Below are 15686 nucleotides of genomic sequence, written 5' to 3' on the forward strand. Positions count from 1 at the left end.
CACCGCTGGTACTAATGAGGGTGTGACTGGTGTGTCTTTCTCTCTTGTCAGACAGCTAGTTTTAATAGGGGACCATGAATAATGATGATGCCATAATGTTTTTGTAATGAATGCACCATGTAATTCATATTAAACCTTCTTACAACTTTCACTTAATACTCTGTTTGTGGTGTGGTGTCTAGGTGACTGATAACACTTTCATGCTTTGCTTTTGCTACACTTAACAAAGTGCCTGAACTGATCTCTTTAATTTCATAACATGTACGCAACGGATTGACATGGAGACTATGGAACTATATCTGGCAAGGTCTTTTAAGTGAAACTAATTGTTGTAGTTATGGGTTTCATCACTTATTGGACCTGGAAATCTTTTTTCTTTCAGGATTCCGGTCAACCCATCCCGTTGGTTGCCGAGAGCTGCATCCGCTACATCAACCTATATGGTAAGTTGGCATTTAGGTCTTTCTTTAAAAAAAAAAAAAGATTTTGTAGGCGTTTTTGCCTTTATTCATATAGGACAGTGAAGGTTTTTTGGACAGGAAATGAGATGGAGAGAAGAGGTGGGGAGTGGGATCGGGAAATGATAGCAGGTCTAATTCGAACCCGTGTCCCCGTGGGCGTTCAAGCCCGTATATGGTCGGGGCTACTGCTTGCACCACAGTGTCCCCCGCATTTAGGTCTTTCTTTGATAATTTGAAATATGAACCCATTCAAAATGATTGTTTCTGTTAACTAGCTGTATTCAGATCAGTCATAGAATGTTTATGCTATGACAAGTTACAAATTGATCAGGCAGCAGTGTGGCTAATTTAAATGCACACTCATCTGTTGCCATTGCTCTGTAGCTCTGAAGTTTGTTACTCCCAAGTGGCTTGGTGTGAAACTCGTCCCTCCAACAGATGGGTTTTATGGGAATGCCTCTGTAATATATTCCAGGCACTCAGTTGCCAGTGTGTAAATATTTAGCGGTGCCTTTGCTATGTGCTCTTTTGAATGTGTTTTTGTTTGGGTTGTGCTCACTCTCTAGCATCTAGCTGAGCATCAGATTCGTGTTTGGCTTCTGTTATCAAATAAATGACTCTTATGGAGCCACCAGAGCAACCCATCCATGCGACATTCAAGCCTTTGTCTCTTTAAACTGACGAAAAACACGACAGAACTGAGACTGAATGTTTTAAGCGGGGAGTTTAGCTGCAATGGTCTTTATTTAGTTGCTTTGGTCTTGTCTACCTTCATGTGTTATTTCATCCATGTTAGCCCCCAGGGTTTTCTACTTCCCCCTCAGACCCCTGCTATAATGAAAGTCCAGAACCTGATTAGGACTTCTCTAACAAAGACCATATGAGTCCAACAGAGAAGGGGTGGTTATGGAGGACTTCTGGAGGAGGGGAGAAAAATAAGTCTCTTTACAACTTGATCACATTCCCTCTTCTTTGCTGTGCCTTTGTGTTTGCTTTCATGTACCGAGGCATTCTACTGTCAGCGTAATGGCAGCTTTTTTGACCAGCGGATCATGTTTCTCTGCCTGCAGGCTTGCAACAACAAGGAATATTCCGAGTCCCAGGATCTCAGGTTGAAGTCAATGATATTAAGAATTCATTCGAGAGAGGTCAGTAGTCTATGTGACGTGCAGTAAATTATTATTTATTATCTGCCTCTATGAGAAAAAAAGTTTATCCTCAGATGTCAAAAATGGTCAATCAGGGTAAAGAATAATGTAATTTAAAAGAGTTGTGTTAGTCATCTTGTTTTAGTCTGTCTTTTGCCAAATGTAAACCACACATGGCCTGGCCAAGCTTTTCCTAATGATGTTTACAGACCTGTACTCTTACAATGATTAGGACCACCAACGGGAAGACCGGTGCTAACTCAGACCACATGTTGCCACATTCTCAGGTGAAGACCCCCTGGTCGACGACCAGAACGATCATGACATCAACTCTGTGGCGGGGGTCTTGAAGCTGTACTTCAGGGGCCTGGAGAACCCTCTCTTCCCCAAGGAGCGCTTCCTGGACCTGATCTCCACCGTCAGTAAGTCATGACTGTAGAGTGCGGGCTTCAGTGAGCCAGGTGCACAGTCAGGTGCTGACCTGGAATCTTAGCTGGCCAAGCCTTAATCAGGGGTCCCAGATGGAAAGAGACTGACATAGGGCGATAAGGCAGTGCATCACTGCCTCTAGCCCCTGTTGAGCAAATAGGACAGTCAGCTTCCTGAGGGAAAGAACTTATGACTCCCAGCTAATGAAGAATGATCCATCAGGCTTTTGGGTGAGACACTTAACCTAAAAAGGTATGCTCATGGGGAATGTGCCCCAGTTCTCCAAGGTCTCCTCCATGGCATCACCTTCTCTCTGGCGTCTGCCACAGGTTAGCAGCACGAGCTATAAGCAGGCCCCCAGTGGAGCAAGGGTTAAAAGGAGGAGAACTGTACAGGGCTGGAGGAGCAGCCCTCAGTAGGCTAATGCCTGAAGGGAAGGTAAGTGGAGAGACTGAGAGGCTTTGGCAGCGTTCATCCAGGATCTGCTTTTCCTTGAGCTCCAGCCCAGCACTGAGATGTGGATCACATTGCACCAGAGCTTTGCAGGACTTCAGGAGCAGCTTTTTTTTCAGGGGGTAGACGGAGTGTAGAGAGCGCCACATGGAAACAATCGTCACGCCACGGCTCTCTGTGATTTAATAGAGAGTGTATTGTGGCAGTGGAAGGGGGCCACATCAGGGCTTTTGTCGGCACTCATTTCTGTTAAGGACGTTCTGCCCCTTTGCAGCCCAGCAACCATGACATCAGTCTCTCTGTCAGTCTCTCCCCTTTGACCCTTCTCTTTCTTCTGATTGGAAAATGTTTATGAAACACTCAAGTGGTTTTGACAAACCATAACTAATATACCTCGCAAGACTGGCTTGTATTGAAACTGTGTCTAAGCCCTGGGAAAGTTAAAAGATAAAAGAGTAAATCAAATCTTGCCATGATGATAATAACAGTAGGAAACCTGTGTGTTTGTAACTGTCCATTGGTTTACCTGTGCCCCCCATTCTGATGGGCGTCTGATGTTTTTTCACACCTCATTGCTAATGTTTTGCTCGCTGTCAGATAGAGATGGAGCAGTGCTCTGTAATTTGTGACAGTGTTATGAATTGCCCTGCTAGCCCTCACATTGTTCTTTGTCTATTCCAGAGCTGGAGTGTTCAGCTGAAAGAGCTCATCACATCCAGCAGATAGTTGTGACTCTTCCTCGCAGCATCATCATCGTCATGAGATACCTGTTTGCATTCCTCAATCAGTGAGTGTGTATATCCTCTTGTGTGCCACTTCCCCCAGCATGGCAGCCTTTTGATTTTAATGATCCAGGATTTAAGTATGTGTGTGTGTGTGTGTGTGTGTGTGTTAACTGCCAGCAGGAGTCTTTGCTCTGAAATGACTAGCGTGCCATAGTTGTCAGGATCTGGATAGAGAAGGAGAAAAAAACAACACGCCTGTTGTCTCGTAAATCAGAATGTGCTCAGAAATCACGGCAGCCCTCGCAGCCCAAAACATTCATTTACAAAGAGTCGTGGAATGGCCCCACTGCTCGCATTCAATTTATGACGCCGTCTGTCAGCTCCACTTTAGAAGTTATTTATGAGCGCTGAAACTCATCTCTCTCTGAAGTAATATACCTGTCCCGGTTTATTGGATTGCTATTGATGCTGCCTATGCCTGGGTCCCCTCCAGAACAAAGAAGTTGATTTTGTAGCTGTAGTTTTTACAATATTTTTTTCAAACTCTTCTCCCCCCTTCACCCTTAACTACCAGAATGTAAACCTTCACCAGGAGTAAAGCTTAATGGCACTCCTTCTCTCACTCTCTCCCCCTGTCTCTCTATCTCTCTTGGCGCATGTGAAGAGTAAAGCTGGGGTTAATGTTAACAAAAGCTGTGTTTGTGTTCATTAGGGGATAAAGGCTGGATGTGCGTGAGAGGTATATGATGGCCAGTTTCTAGGTAGGGCAGGCCAGGTTGGCCATCATTGAGTCCCATTAAGCAAAGAGTGAAGGACATGATATAGACATGATATCCATGTTTGAAACTCTATTGGAAACAAGAGCAGTGATGGAGAACACGTTCTAATGGCAAACCGAGAACGTGGCTCAGTTCAGGGAGGAATGGTGTGTAAGGGAGCAGTATTTACCTTTAAAGACTTGAAATGGACTGAATGTTTTTTTATATCCAGTGTTTCTTTTCAATGGTTTTCAAATACTGTTTTAAATAAAGGGTCTTAAAAGTCCAAATCTCTCCCTCGCTCAGTGGGTCAGCATTCTTTAGCTGTGATCATGTGTATTTTCTCGTGTGTAGAGGAGTCTGGGGGCCCTGAGCTTTGCACATCATGAATAACAGCGCTTAATGCGGATGATGCGAATGCAGGCCTGCTGAACTTACATGTGTTATGAGGATTTGAGGAGACGTGTAACGATTTTCAGTGGAGAAGTCAGCATGTTGTAGGCTTACATTTAAAAAAAAAAGATTGGGATGTCACAGACAGATATTTACTTATCATGAGATTATGCTCACTGGTGCTGGGAGCATGTTATCGCAAAGTGAGTCTTTAGTTACTCCACAGAGTCATTTCTTTAATAGATACTAGCAAAAGAAGCTTAAAAATCAGGTGTGGTTATGCTCTGTTGGGATTAAACAAACGCCTCTTCTCTCCTCTCTAACTCCTCCCCTCCAGCCTGTCCGGGTACAGTGACGAAAACATGATGGACGCCTACAACTTGGCCATCTGCTTCGGCCCCACCCTCATGCCCATCCCGGACGGGCAGGACCCCGTGGCGTGCCAGGCCCAAGTCAACGAGGTCATCAAGACCATCATCATCCACAATGAGCTCATCTTCCCCAGCCCGCGGGAGCTGGACGGCCCACTCTACGAGAAGTGCATGACGGGAGGAGAGGAGTACTGGTGAGCTTGGCACAGGTTGTTGCATGGCAACACCAGGCAAGGACAGTATAAGCGAGGGCTTTTTGGATTTGGTTGCTTAACAGATTGTGCTTAACAGATTGTGGTTGGTTGTTTGGGTGTGTTCTGAAGTGTTCCGTGTTTTGAAGATAATGTCTATTCATTTCACAGTTAATTGGATAGCACCTAATTATAAGAGGTGCAAATTGTAATTATTGTTATTTTTAGGGTTAGTGATCAGGATTGTAAATGTTCCTTATTGAGTATTTGGTCACCTCCCTCCGTATCCCTGCAGTGACAGCCCCCACAGTGAGCCTGGGACCATCGATGAGGCCGACAACGGCACTGAGCCTCACACCAGTGAAGACGGTGAGTGGCCAACCTCTCCACATGGTTTCAATACTGGATGCTGTTTTTTTTTTTCCGTGGATGTTTATGTCTAGGAGAAAGAGCAGACACACAGGAGAACATCACATGGTCAGACATCAAACCATTTTGAACAGAACGTGATTATTCAGGCATTACATTTCAGAACTGTTTCAAACTTCCAAAAAGAGAATAATCTTTTGGCCTGCTTGGCAAATCGAGTTTTGAAGAATCTCCTCATGCTGTGGTGGTTCTCTCTCTGTAGCGAGGGCCAGTGTGCCTGCGTCTGACCCGATGCAGTAGTCAGCACTTTGGCCACGGGTTGCACACTGGCCTGATATATAGACTATATAATTCACCAAATGAGCCGTTCAGCTGTAGCAACGACTCCGAGCAAATCCTGTGATTTACACCATGGCAGAGCCGTGCGTATACAGTTCCGAGATGATGACTAATCTCAGCGCACAATGACCAGGCTTAGCGCTGACTGCAGCGGATATGCCACGCCAATAAGCAGAGAATGACACGGAGCTGTCTCTGCGCTCGACTCTAAAATGCGCACTGTTGATTTTGCGGTTCAGGATGGATAGATGGTTTTGTGAGGTGCGGAGGATGGTCTTGGCTGCGCGCTGCGTGCTGGGCGGGAGGAGAGCTTGTCTGCACAGATGGTTCTCCCGTCAGCGGTGGCTGACCTTATTCGCTGGCAGATAATGAGGAAGAGTCCTGATGAGTTGTGACAGCCGAGGCCTTGCAACGGGCCTTGTCTAACAAGAGCCCAGAAACACACTGTTAGCCAGCTCTCTGTCTCTCTCTCTCTCTCTCTCTCTCTCTCTCTCTGTGGCATTGTCTGCGGCCCCCTTTCACCAGCCTTTCACCTTTTAGCTTTTTTAAGAGCATTTCCTCCCTCTCCGTCCCAGACTTCCTGCATGTTGTCGTCTTTGTGTGGAGGCAGTGAGTACAGCCTGAAAGATCTCCCTCTTTGTGGCGCTGGTTCCCATGTCTTCACCACCCTCTGACAGATTTGTTTGGCTAGATGCTCTCCCAAACCACCCAAATGAGAGGTAGCCCGGAGGTCCTGACCTCTCTGCGGTCAGCCGGCTCTGAAGGGACCCACTCTGCCACAGCCTGTTAGGGCGGAAGAGAGAGGGTTGCAAGGCCTGTTCACGGTGACTGGTGGCTCAGTCATTTGGAACCATAGTTGGAGAGGAACTCTGAGTGGTCCTCCCCTCCCCTCCCCTCCCCCCCCCCCCCTCCCCTACCCTCCCCCCCTCCCTGTCACCTTTAATTGGAGTGCTTTGAGAGGAAGTGTGTCACGTGGTCTCAACCCTCCTGTCTAGCTGCACCGAGGGGTCGCCACAGCAACAGCAGTACTCTATGACACAGAAATAAAAGAATCACATGCTTGATATGCGTGTCTGACTTTAGTGCACGTTTGAAATCAAGAGTTTAATAGGCAATGATGACAACTGGTTTTCTGTGGCACTAAATCACTGTCCCGTTAGGAATATTCTTTCATATGACTTTAAAGTCTAAGCAGCCAATCTACCTTATCTGTAGAAGATGGCTTCCTCTGGGGTATATTCTATCCATCTACCCCTGTTCCTCTCTCTCTGTTTGCCCCCTTCTGCTGTTAGTACCACACCCTCACCATGGGTAATTTCACCCCTGGATGGAGCTGCTAATGTCATTGATTGAGCTCTGTGGTGAACGTGGAGATATCCCACTGCCGGAAGATTTAGTCTCTACATCTAATTAACCCGGACTGACCCCTGCTGTCTGACTGATTGAGAGACGCTGAGGCGTGGCCGAGTCTGTGGCCCTTACCCTCCAGGCACCAGTCTGAGGGCCTGGCGGACCTGCCCCTTTCCCTTTCCGCGGCTCACAAGCTAATCTGAGGGAGAGGATTGCTCAGCCTCCGAGCAGTGTGTGTGTGTGTGTGTGTGTGTGTGTGTGTGTGTGTGTGTGTGTGTGTGTGTGTGTGTGTGTGTGTGTGTGTGTGTGTCCCTCCTCTGCATTCAGGCTTTGATGGGATACTTTGAGTTGTTTTGGCATCAGCTGTGATACTTCCTATTACTGGGTCACATTACCCACTCTGTGTGACAATAATGGATGGATGGAGGATAACAATAGTGAATCTTGTGTGTGCGTTTGCGTGTGTGTGTGTGTGTGTGACTGTATCTTCTTTGACTTGCTCTGTGCTGCTGCCAGCGTGCCAGACGTGACCCCTTTGGCACATTTCTCTCCCTCTGGGACTGAAGAGCCCCTGGATGGCAGTGGAACCCACCAACCTCAGCCCCATGGCTGCATACTGCCGTCCCCTGTGGGAAAGCTGCAGATGGGCCGGCGTGTCTGTGCAGGCTGCTGTGAGGGAAGCTGAATGCGCTCCTCTCCGTTCTCTTTGTGAAAGGAGGCATGCTAGAGTGGGGAAGAGCGAGAGGGGATTGGATAGGCCTCTTTATGCTTTTTGATGAGACACACAAGGACCCTTTCAAGATTACAATGATTCCGAAGGTTTTTTTCCGCTGGCCACCTGAACACTTTTACATTGTATGCATTGAAAGATTTATTTTCACATCTCTGTCCTTCTGTTAAGTGTCTTGGTACGGTTTAGGTCAACGCACTGTAGTAATCCATACAGACACACAGCTGTGTGTAAACAGCAGCCGGTATCAGTTTCAGCACTTATTGGAATAACACAGAGCCTAAGGGGAACAGCTGAGGACTGTAGTATTAGCATTACTAGCATTAGAGCCTCTCAAGCTGCATAGACACAAGCTACTAGGCTGTTATTCGAGCGTGCACAGTCAACAAAACAAGAAAACACACTGAAAGCAAACGCAAAAACACATCTTCACAACAGACAATGTCACAATTTTGTGTATTTTCTCCTCCCTCCTCTTCTCTCTCTCTCTCTCTCTGACACTATTTCTGTCATGTGCAGAAGTGGAGCAGATTGAAGCCATTGCCAAGTTTGACTACACGGGCCGCACCCCACGGGAGCTGTCCTTCAAGAAAGGGGCGTCGCTGCTGCTGTACCACCGTGCGTCGGAGGACTGGTGGGAGGGCCGACACAACGGTGTAGACGGCCTCATCCCTCACCAGTACATCGTGGTGCAGGACCTGTGAGTGGACATCTCCTGTGTCATGGAACCACATTGTTGTATCCACTCTTCCATGAAGTAAAAACATGGCTCACACACTCTCAAGTCCATAGCTTCACATAGCTCTCATGGGAGGACGTCTAGTTTGAGTTCAGTGCAGGCTGCTTTGGATTAGGGCCTCAGTTCAAGTGAATTAATGCGGATTAGAATGTAAACACTGTCAATAACATCAGCAGCACCGAGACAAATAGGCAACCTATCGGGCAGCTGACCTTCCCATTCCAAAGAATTAGAACAGTTACAGACCAACAGAACAGGAGAACCTTAAAGGATTATAATTCAGAGGAGATAGCAGGATAGAAGGGTTGGGGTGATGAAAGAGCAGGTTTAAGTACCTCGGCGCACACAACCTTGATCTGATCACCCCCCACCTTTCATCAGCTCCATCCATAATGAGGCCCTCATAAACGGCGCCATGCATAATTCATGGCTGCTCCACTGACTGTCTCACTGATCTTGGCCTAATTTTCTGCCATGTATTTGCATACCATACACCCCATTAACGTTTGGGATTGTGATTGGCCCAGGCTCCGTTTCAGATGTGTGGTGTTGGCAACTGTGTATTTGTGTCACGTGTGTGTGTGTATGTGTCTGTGTGTCTGTGTGTCTGTATGTGTGCGCGCGCGCCATATTTGATCAAGCAGATTGTCAGTGGCATAAATTAAGTCAAAAGTAGGGCTAAGGCAAATGGTTCTTTCCGTTATTTGATTCTACAAACGGATCTCCCGGATATTAATTACTTCTAGAACTGAAGTGGTGTCCTTATAAAAGCGTTCATATGGTAGCTGAGTCAGAAGACACAGGTCTCTGCATAATTGCTCTTAATGGGGAATGAAAGAGGCAGAAAATGGATAATTTGAAGCTCTTAATGTGTGCCAGATAGTGCTGATGTGAGTTCTGCCAGATTGAGACATCATAGCCCAGAGAGAACATTGAAGGGCCCAGGGGCTCAGCTGGGTCTCTATCTGAGGCCTAAATTAGATCATCAAATTGATATCCGTGGCTCAATGGATTTGCAGCATTTTGGTAGGGGCATTAGCAGCCTGCTAAGTACCATCTCTGGTGATTCTTTTCCATTTCTGGTGGTTTATTCTTCCATTTGGTTGTCTGTTTGTGTCCACAGAGATGATGCGTTCTCAGACAATCTCAGTCAGAAGGCTGATAGCGAGGCCAGTAGTGGACCCCTGTTTGACGATAAGGCTTCGTCCAAAAATGACCTGCAGTCTCCCTGTGAACCAAACCCAGAGTACCCCTTTGGTGCCGTTATGGGCCGGTGAGTTTGCCGTTCGCTGCTTTTTGATCAGTTTTGTCCCATTATGCTTTTGTGTTTCATCCTAAAAAAGCATAGGATGAGCTGACCACTGAACATGGTCAGGGACGTCGGAGGCCATTTTGTTTTGTGTTTTTGTCATGCTGTGGTGCTGTACTGATCCTGATGATGCCTGCAGGGTGCGACTGCGCTCAGACGGGGCAGCGATACCTCGCCGCCGTAGTGGTGCAGAGACCCACAGCCCCCCAAGAGGTACGGACACCCCCCCACGCGCTGCCGCCTGTCCCAGCAGCCCCCACAAGGTGGCAGTGAGCCGCGGGCGCATCGACAGTCCGGAGAAGAGGCGCCTGGGCACGTTTGGTAGCGCTGGCAGCATCAACTACCCAGACAGGAAGGCCTACCCAGAGGGGCACCCACTCAGGCCTGTTCCTGGGGCCACGCGCCACAGCAGCCTCGGAGACCACAAGTCCCTGGAGGCCGAAGCCCTGGCTGAGGTAACTACCACCAATAGACTCGTCTTCACTCTCAGATCCCTCGCTATCATCCAGATTTCACACAGATCCAGTGTGTTCACCTCTGTTCAAAAGCAGTGTGTTTGGGTGAGACAGTGGAGGGAAGGTCAGAAGCCCCTGTGCATCCCATTCTCTCTGATTCAATCCTGTTCCATATTCCAACTGTACACTGTGCCAGCATTACCTATTACAATGAGTCCAAAGCATATTACTTTATTCCAAATATTAACGGGTGCATTAACTCTTGCATGGAGGTGAACTTATCCTTGGTGTGGTTGCATTCATAAAAGCAACACAAACCCCCCAGAGGGCTTTCTCTCTGTGGCAGCTGGTGCCACTCTGATTGCTCTGGTAGGTAATAGTCCATATGTAAATGGATCTGTGATGCTCTTCTTGTTCTCGCTCTCTGACAAAGCCCAGGCTCACATTAGTAGATGCGGATAGGCCTGGGTCCAGGCTGATGCACACTCATCTGTCTCGCTCCAGCTATAATGAAAGCCATGACGCAGTGGGCTAAATGGTCTTTATAATAATGGCACATGCTGTCGTCTTTGTCGGCTAATGCACGCTGGGGCTGTTAAGAGGAGTCAGTATTATGACCATGCAAACAACCCATTGAGGGCTCTGTTCTCAGAATGGCATACATTTGCATTCAAACTACTATGACTAAAAATGTGTGATTCAGTCTGTATCACTGTATCAGTAATTGCTCCATTTGTTCACTTTAAGACGAACATTCACAAAGGAAAAATTTGAGGCAAATATCCCCTATTGGTCTGGCAAAATTCAACTCGGTTCCAATGTAGCCTGACGGGAACAATCAGTTGGATGCTATTGGAAATGGCACTCGTAAAGAGAACTTTGTTTAATCCTGCAGGAATATTATAGTGTTTGGTCAGAGAAATCAAACATTATGTCCTAAATGCCCAAGCACTTGACCATTATGCAGTAATTACACCATCTTGGATGAAACACTCCGGAGCATCTTCTTTGAAGGGTCTTTAATTAGTGCTGCAGTAAACACTACATTAGCTTATTTGGTAGCAGCAGCAGCAGTGGCAAACAGTTAGACAAATTGCTTATTGAAATGCTAAAGAATCTCTCAAAAGACAATTCCTGTATATTGTACATGAATCATTTTTCAAGGTATCTTATTCAGTGATTTTCTTTTCAGTCTGTCATGTGTGTCTACTCGCAGGATATAGAGAAGACCATGAGCACAGCTCTGCATGAGCTCCGCGAATTGGAGCGCCAAAACACGGCCAAGCAGGCTCCGGATGTGGTGCTGGACACACTGGAGACGATGAAAAACCCGACCAGCTCCGAGCCGGGCAGCCCACTGCACACCATTGTCATCCGCGACCCGGATGCCGCCATGCGCCGCAGCTGCAGCGGCTCCACCAGCGAGATGATGACCACCTTCAAACCGGCGCTCTCAGCCCGCCTGGCCGGGTCTCAGCTCCGCCCGCCCCCAATGAGGCCCCAGCGCCCCGCGCCACCCCAGCTGCCGCACCACCACCACCATCAACACCATCACCAGCAGCCGGGGCAGGGGCACCGCTCCAGCAGCTCCAGCTCCTCCGGGATGGGCAGCCCTGCTGTCACCCCTACTGAGAAGATCTTCCCAAACAGCGGCGCCAATGCTAATGCTAATGCCAACACGGCCGCCGCTAATGATAAATCGGGCACCATGTAGTGACCAGGCTGGTGGGGTCCGTCCTCTCCAGGAAGCCTGGCTAATGGTTGCTGCATTTGGCCACTGATGGCCTGGTGCTGTTTCCTTAGAAAGAGGAAAGAATGAAATTGCAAAAAAGAAACAAATGAGTTCTTCATCCTCTGCCAGTTTCTATAAGTTATAATTAGTCCTTCTCTCCCTCTTTTTCTCCACTAAAATTCTCCCCCTTCTGCGGGTGAACCTGGGTTGCCATGGTGACCAACCCTGTGGAGAAGCTGAAAAATAATCAAATTTTAGCAGAGCTTCTCGAAGCACAGGTGAAACACAATGGAGGTGGAAAAAAGATACAAAATGCTTTTTTTGTTTTTATACTCTCCTTTAGTCACCTTTTATTTGACCTCAGAATGAATTCCATTATTAAATTCTGTATCTTTGGCTAGGTCCCATTCCTTTAGACCTTTTTTTGACTGTTAATAGAGCAATACGTTGTTGGCATTAGGTTTTTCTTCTCCTGCACTGGTTATCCAGAGACCTCCCTTCATGACGAGGGGATGATTTAGCTCCTCCTGGTTTGAAGGGAGGTTTCTATGGCACTTCTGCCCTCCTAAACTGGATTATAAATGTACATTTAGACTACCAGACTCTCTCAAAGACTGTGACCAAAATGGCTTCTTGCCTTTGAGCTGTACCTGTACATAGAGACTTCCTGTACTTGAAATTGTAATGCCTTTTGTTTGTAGTATAAGGGATGTTCAACTAAGTAATTACAATACATAGCCAAGTTGTAAACATAATGTATGAGATGCAGAAAACAAAAATCTGAAACAATATACCAACTAATTGTAAGAAACCTGTGGTATAAAAATAATGATGTAGTTTAACTTGTATATACAGTAACTCCTGAGCAGATTTTTTTAAGTGTATAGTCTAAGACAGACCAGGCATGGACATGACAATGGGAGGCTTTTCCATAGAGCAGGCAACCAACCCACCACCAAGCAACCAGAAAAGCATAGATGGAAAAACAATCATAGATCTGTTTTCTCTTTTCCGTTTCTGCATGAATGGGCCACACAACAGGCTTTGGCGGGGAGCTCATCCCACACTTTCTCCATTGCATTTTAGAGTATTCCAGTTATGCATAAACCACTAATGCACACCGTTCATCATGTCTAATTTCATTTAAAAAGCTCATTATTATGTTTTTCTTTAGTTACCATTTTGTCAATTGTCATCCAAGATCATCGGCCTTGATTCGGAATTCTATTAATTCTTCTGAAAGAGTCAAAGGGACTCTTCTTCACGGGTGACCAACCCCTCCCCTGTGATGTATGTCAGTAGACTGTTTATTCATGTGATGAAGTAATGAGAGATCTGTTCTACAGCTTGAATATCTAAAGATGCATTTCAACAGAATCATGCTAACATGGGCAGACATGATGACCCGCCCACTCAAACCCAGAGGATTACTCACTGAGGCGCTGTCTAAAGATGCCCTCTGTCTGAAAGCACGGGCCTTTAGCCTTACTCTCTTACACATAGTGTGATTGGAATACTTTTCTCTCTTCCATGTGTGTGTGTGTGTGTGCCACCAGTGTGAACTCTCATCCAGAGTAGATCGTTATGGATTGGAGAATTCACGCAGTGCCTGAACCCCTAGTGTGGAGGTCCTTCTGGGCATTTTATTAGGTCCACCTACAGAAAAGTGAAGGCCTGACCCCCCCATGCCTTCCGAGTCTCTTTCACTTGGCCCCAATCTGTCATCCTAGCTCCCTTTCAGATTAAACGGGTGCCCGTTTATGCCTACTGAAGGGATAGAGACAAATACTCACTCATGTACGAAATATTCGCCTGATTGACCCAGATACGCAATCAGATGGACTCCGATGAGATCTTTGGACAAAGTCCCAGCCTGGCACCTAATTTAGCATGTCCCTTTCAGGCAGGGTCACAGAAGCCTCTTGCTTGTATGGGTCTCGAGATGTAATGCTTGTATTACCACATACAGTACTATGCTGGAAAATACTGTTTTGTTTACTTTTGAAATGTACTAAAACTATGACAGCCTTGCTTGAGCAGATCTTAGCACAGTCCCAGTTAGTTTGTGTTTCTTGCCCTTTCTTTTCTTTTGCAGTGTCACAGGTTAGCTGTCGGTCATGTCCTTGTCTAATTCCTCGTCTCCTAATCACTGAATTAAATGATTATTGAGGAATAGGAATGAAGGGGAAAAACAAAGCGGTCGAATGCTGCTAGCATGTTGAATAGACATATTGACTTCCCTGTGGTTGTCCTCTGTCTCTGCTCAATGCTTCTGTGCTGGGGCAACACAAACACGTTCTCATAACCTGCATGGCCACTACAGAGGAGGGGCCTGTCAGAAATCGTGTCTCTGTTCAGATAGTGATTAGTAGCAAGGACTTGCTGCTCCTTACGCTCTTAAAAAAATGCATGAAGGAACATTTTAATCATGTACTGGCTGATGTACTCATGGTTTAGTGTTGTGATCGATCCGGATCCATGACAAAACAAACTGTTAAATCATAGGAGCTGGTTTACAGTGGGATTTTCTGTGAAGGCATTTTTTTTCAACCACAGCCTTGTTGACGGTTACTAAGCCTTTGTAGTCATTCTTGAGGCTATAATTGTCATGTGACCTCAAGAAACTTCTACTGACCTCTGGTGGCAAGGAAGAGAATCAGTGATGGGGGTTGGAGCATGCTGTGGCGTACTAGACACTTAGTAAACTGGTACATGAGCCCCCCCTGCAGGCTACTGCAGGAATTAACCCTTACAGAATAATTTAGTGTAGTGTGCAGTACAAGGTAGGCTCTTTGTGGACGTTTCTCAGGTGGAGCCCCATCTGTTTGTGTTTTTTTTGGTTATCTTTTTTCTTTGTTGGTGCTCCTGTCATTCAAACACACTTTACACCATTGCATCCATCAAGACTTCTCAATCAACAAGATTCTAAAGTGTCCACATGCCCAAAGAAAAGCACAGACTTGAAATAGTCATCATCAACATATCTTAACTCTCTCATTCACGAGGATATCGTTTATCATTTGGACATTTCCAAGTGCCTTTGGTGCACATCATTCATTGGTTACAGACTTGAATACTTTTTTGGAGAAGTAGTTTGTTTTGTATCATTATGCCTCTGTAATGTTTAAGTGCATTCCCAATCGTAATATCAGCTACCATCCCTGATTTATTACATCAGAGACTGCACTGTACTAGCTCTGCAAGATATTTTAATAGCATTAAAACCTTGCCTGTGTTGCCAACAAAGTTAGAAATATTTAGGGTTTTTGCAGAGATCGTGTTGGAAGCCATTTGATCAAATCCTATCATCTCATGTGGACATAATCGCTCTCAGTGTCTCCATCTCTTCTTTTCTGACATGTAAGACCCCTGACTGTCATAGTGGAGCTTGGCTATCCTAAGCAGTATGCTTTTTCTATCTACCGAATGCATTGCAGTATTTAAGTGAGCCTGTTTGAAGATCTTGTCACTTGCACGGTTACAGCAAGCACTCGTCGCACCCCTACTGTATGCGGTGCTCTAGGAAGAAGTCTTCATATCTGTATTAGGGTTTGATTTTAGGAATGTATGCTAACACAGGTTGTAATGGATGTTTGCTAACATGCCAAGCTCGCTCTTTTTTGACTCCTCTGAGCTCAACACTCACATGACCAAACTGGCTGTCTGTCTGTGGCATAGGTTGTGAATCTTTGTCATACTCTTTTGCCCTTTCGTGTCAAGTGATCCTGTCTGTG

General features: G+C 46.2%; 1 protein-coding gene across 3 annotated transcripts in view; it reads left to right on the forward strand.

Moving 5' to 3' along the window:
• The window catches only part of srgap3 (SLIT-ROBO Rho GTPase activating protein 3), a gene marked incomplete at its 3' end in the record, with an annotated part of 71021 nt that extends 59087 nt beyond the window's left edge, over nucleotides 1–11934 (forward strand). For 2 of the 3 annotated variants that reach the window (XM_080846149.1, XM_080846150.1), the window contains exons 13-22: nucleotides 383–443; nucleotides 1532–1609; nucleotides 1897–2031; nucleotides 3173–3278; nucleotides 4705–4932; nucleotides 5225–5298; nucleotides 8237–8417; nucleotides 9580–9729; nucleotides 9905–10220; nucleotides 11437–11934. In XM_080846149.1, coding sequence (XP_080702275.1) covers nucleotides 383–443; nucleotides 1532–1609; nucleotides 1897–2031; nucleotides 3173–3278; nucleotides 4705–4932; nucleotides 5225–5298; nucleotides 8237–8417; nucleotides 9580–9729; nucleotides 9905–10220; nucleotides 11437–11934 — 1827 coding nt within the window. Of the gene's footprint in view, nucleotides 1–382; nucleotides 444–1531; nucleotides 1610–1896; nucleotides 2032–3172; nucleotides 3279–4704; nucleotides 4933–5224; nucleotides 5299–8236; nucleotides 8418–9579; nucleotides 9730–9904; nucleotides 10221–11412 lie in introns of all 3 variants that reach the window. The other variant, XM_080846148.1, reaches the window with a different exon arrangement.
• Nucleotides 11935–15686: the final 3752 nt, after the last annotated feature.

This window comes from Sprattus sprattus, assembly GCF_963457725.1.
Source record: "Sprattus sprattus genome assembly, chromosome: 10".
Lineage (NCBI taxonomy): Eukaryota > Metazoa > Chordata > Actinopteri > Clupeiformes > Clupeidae > Sprattus > Sprattus sprattus.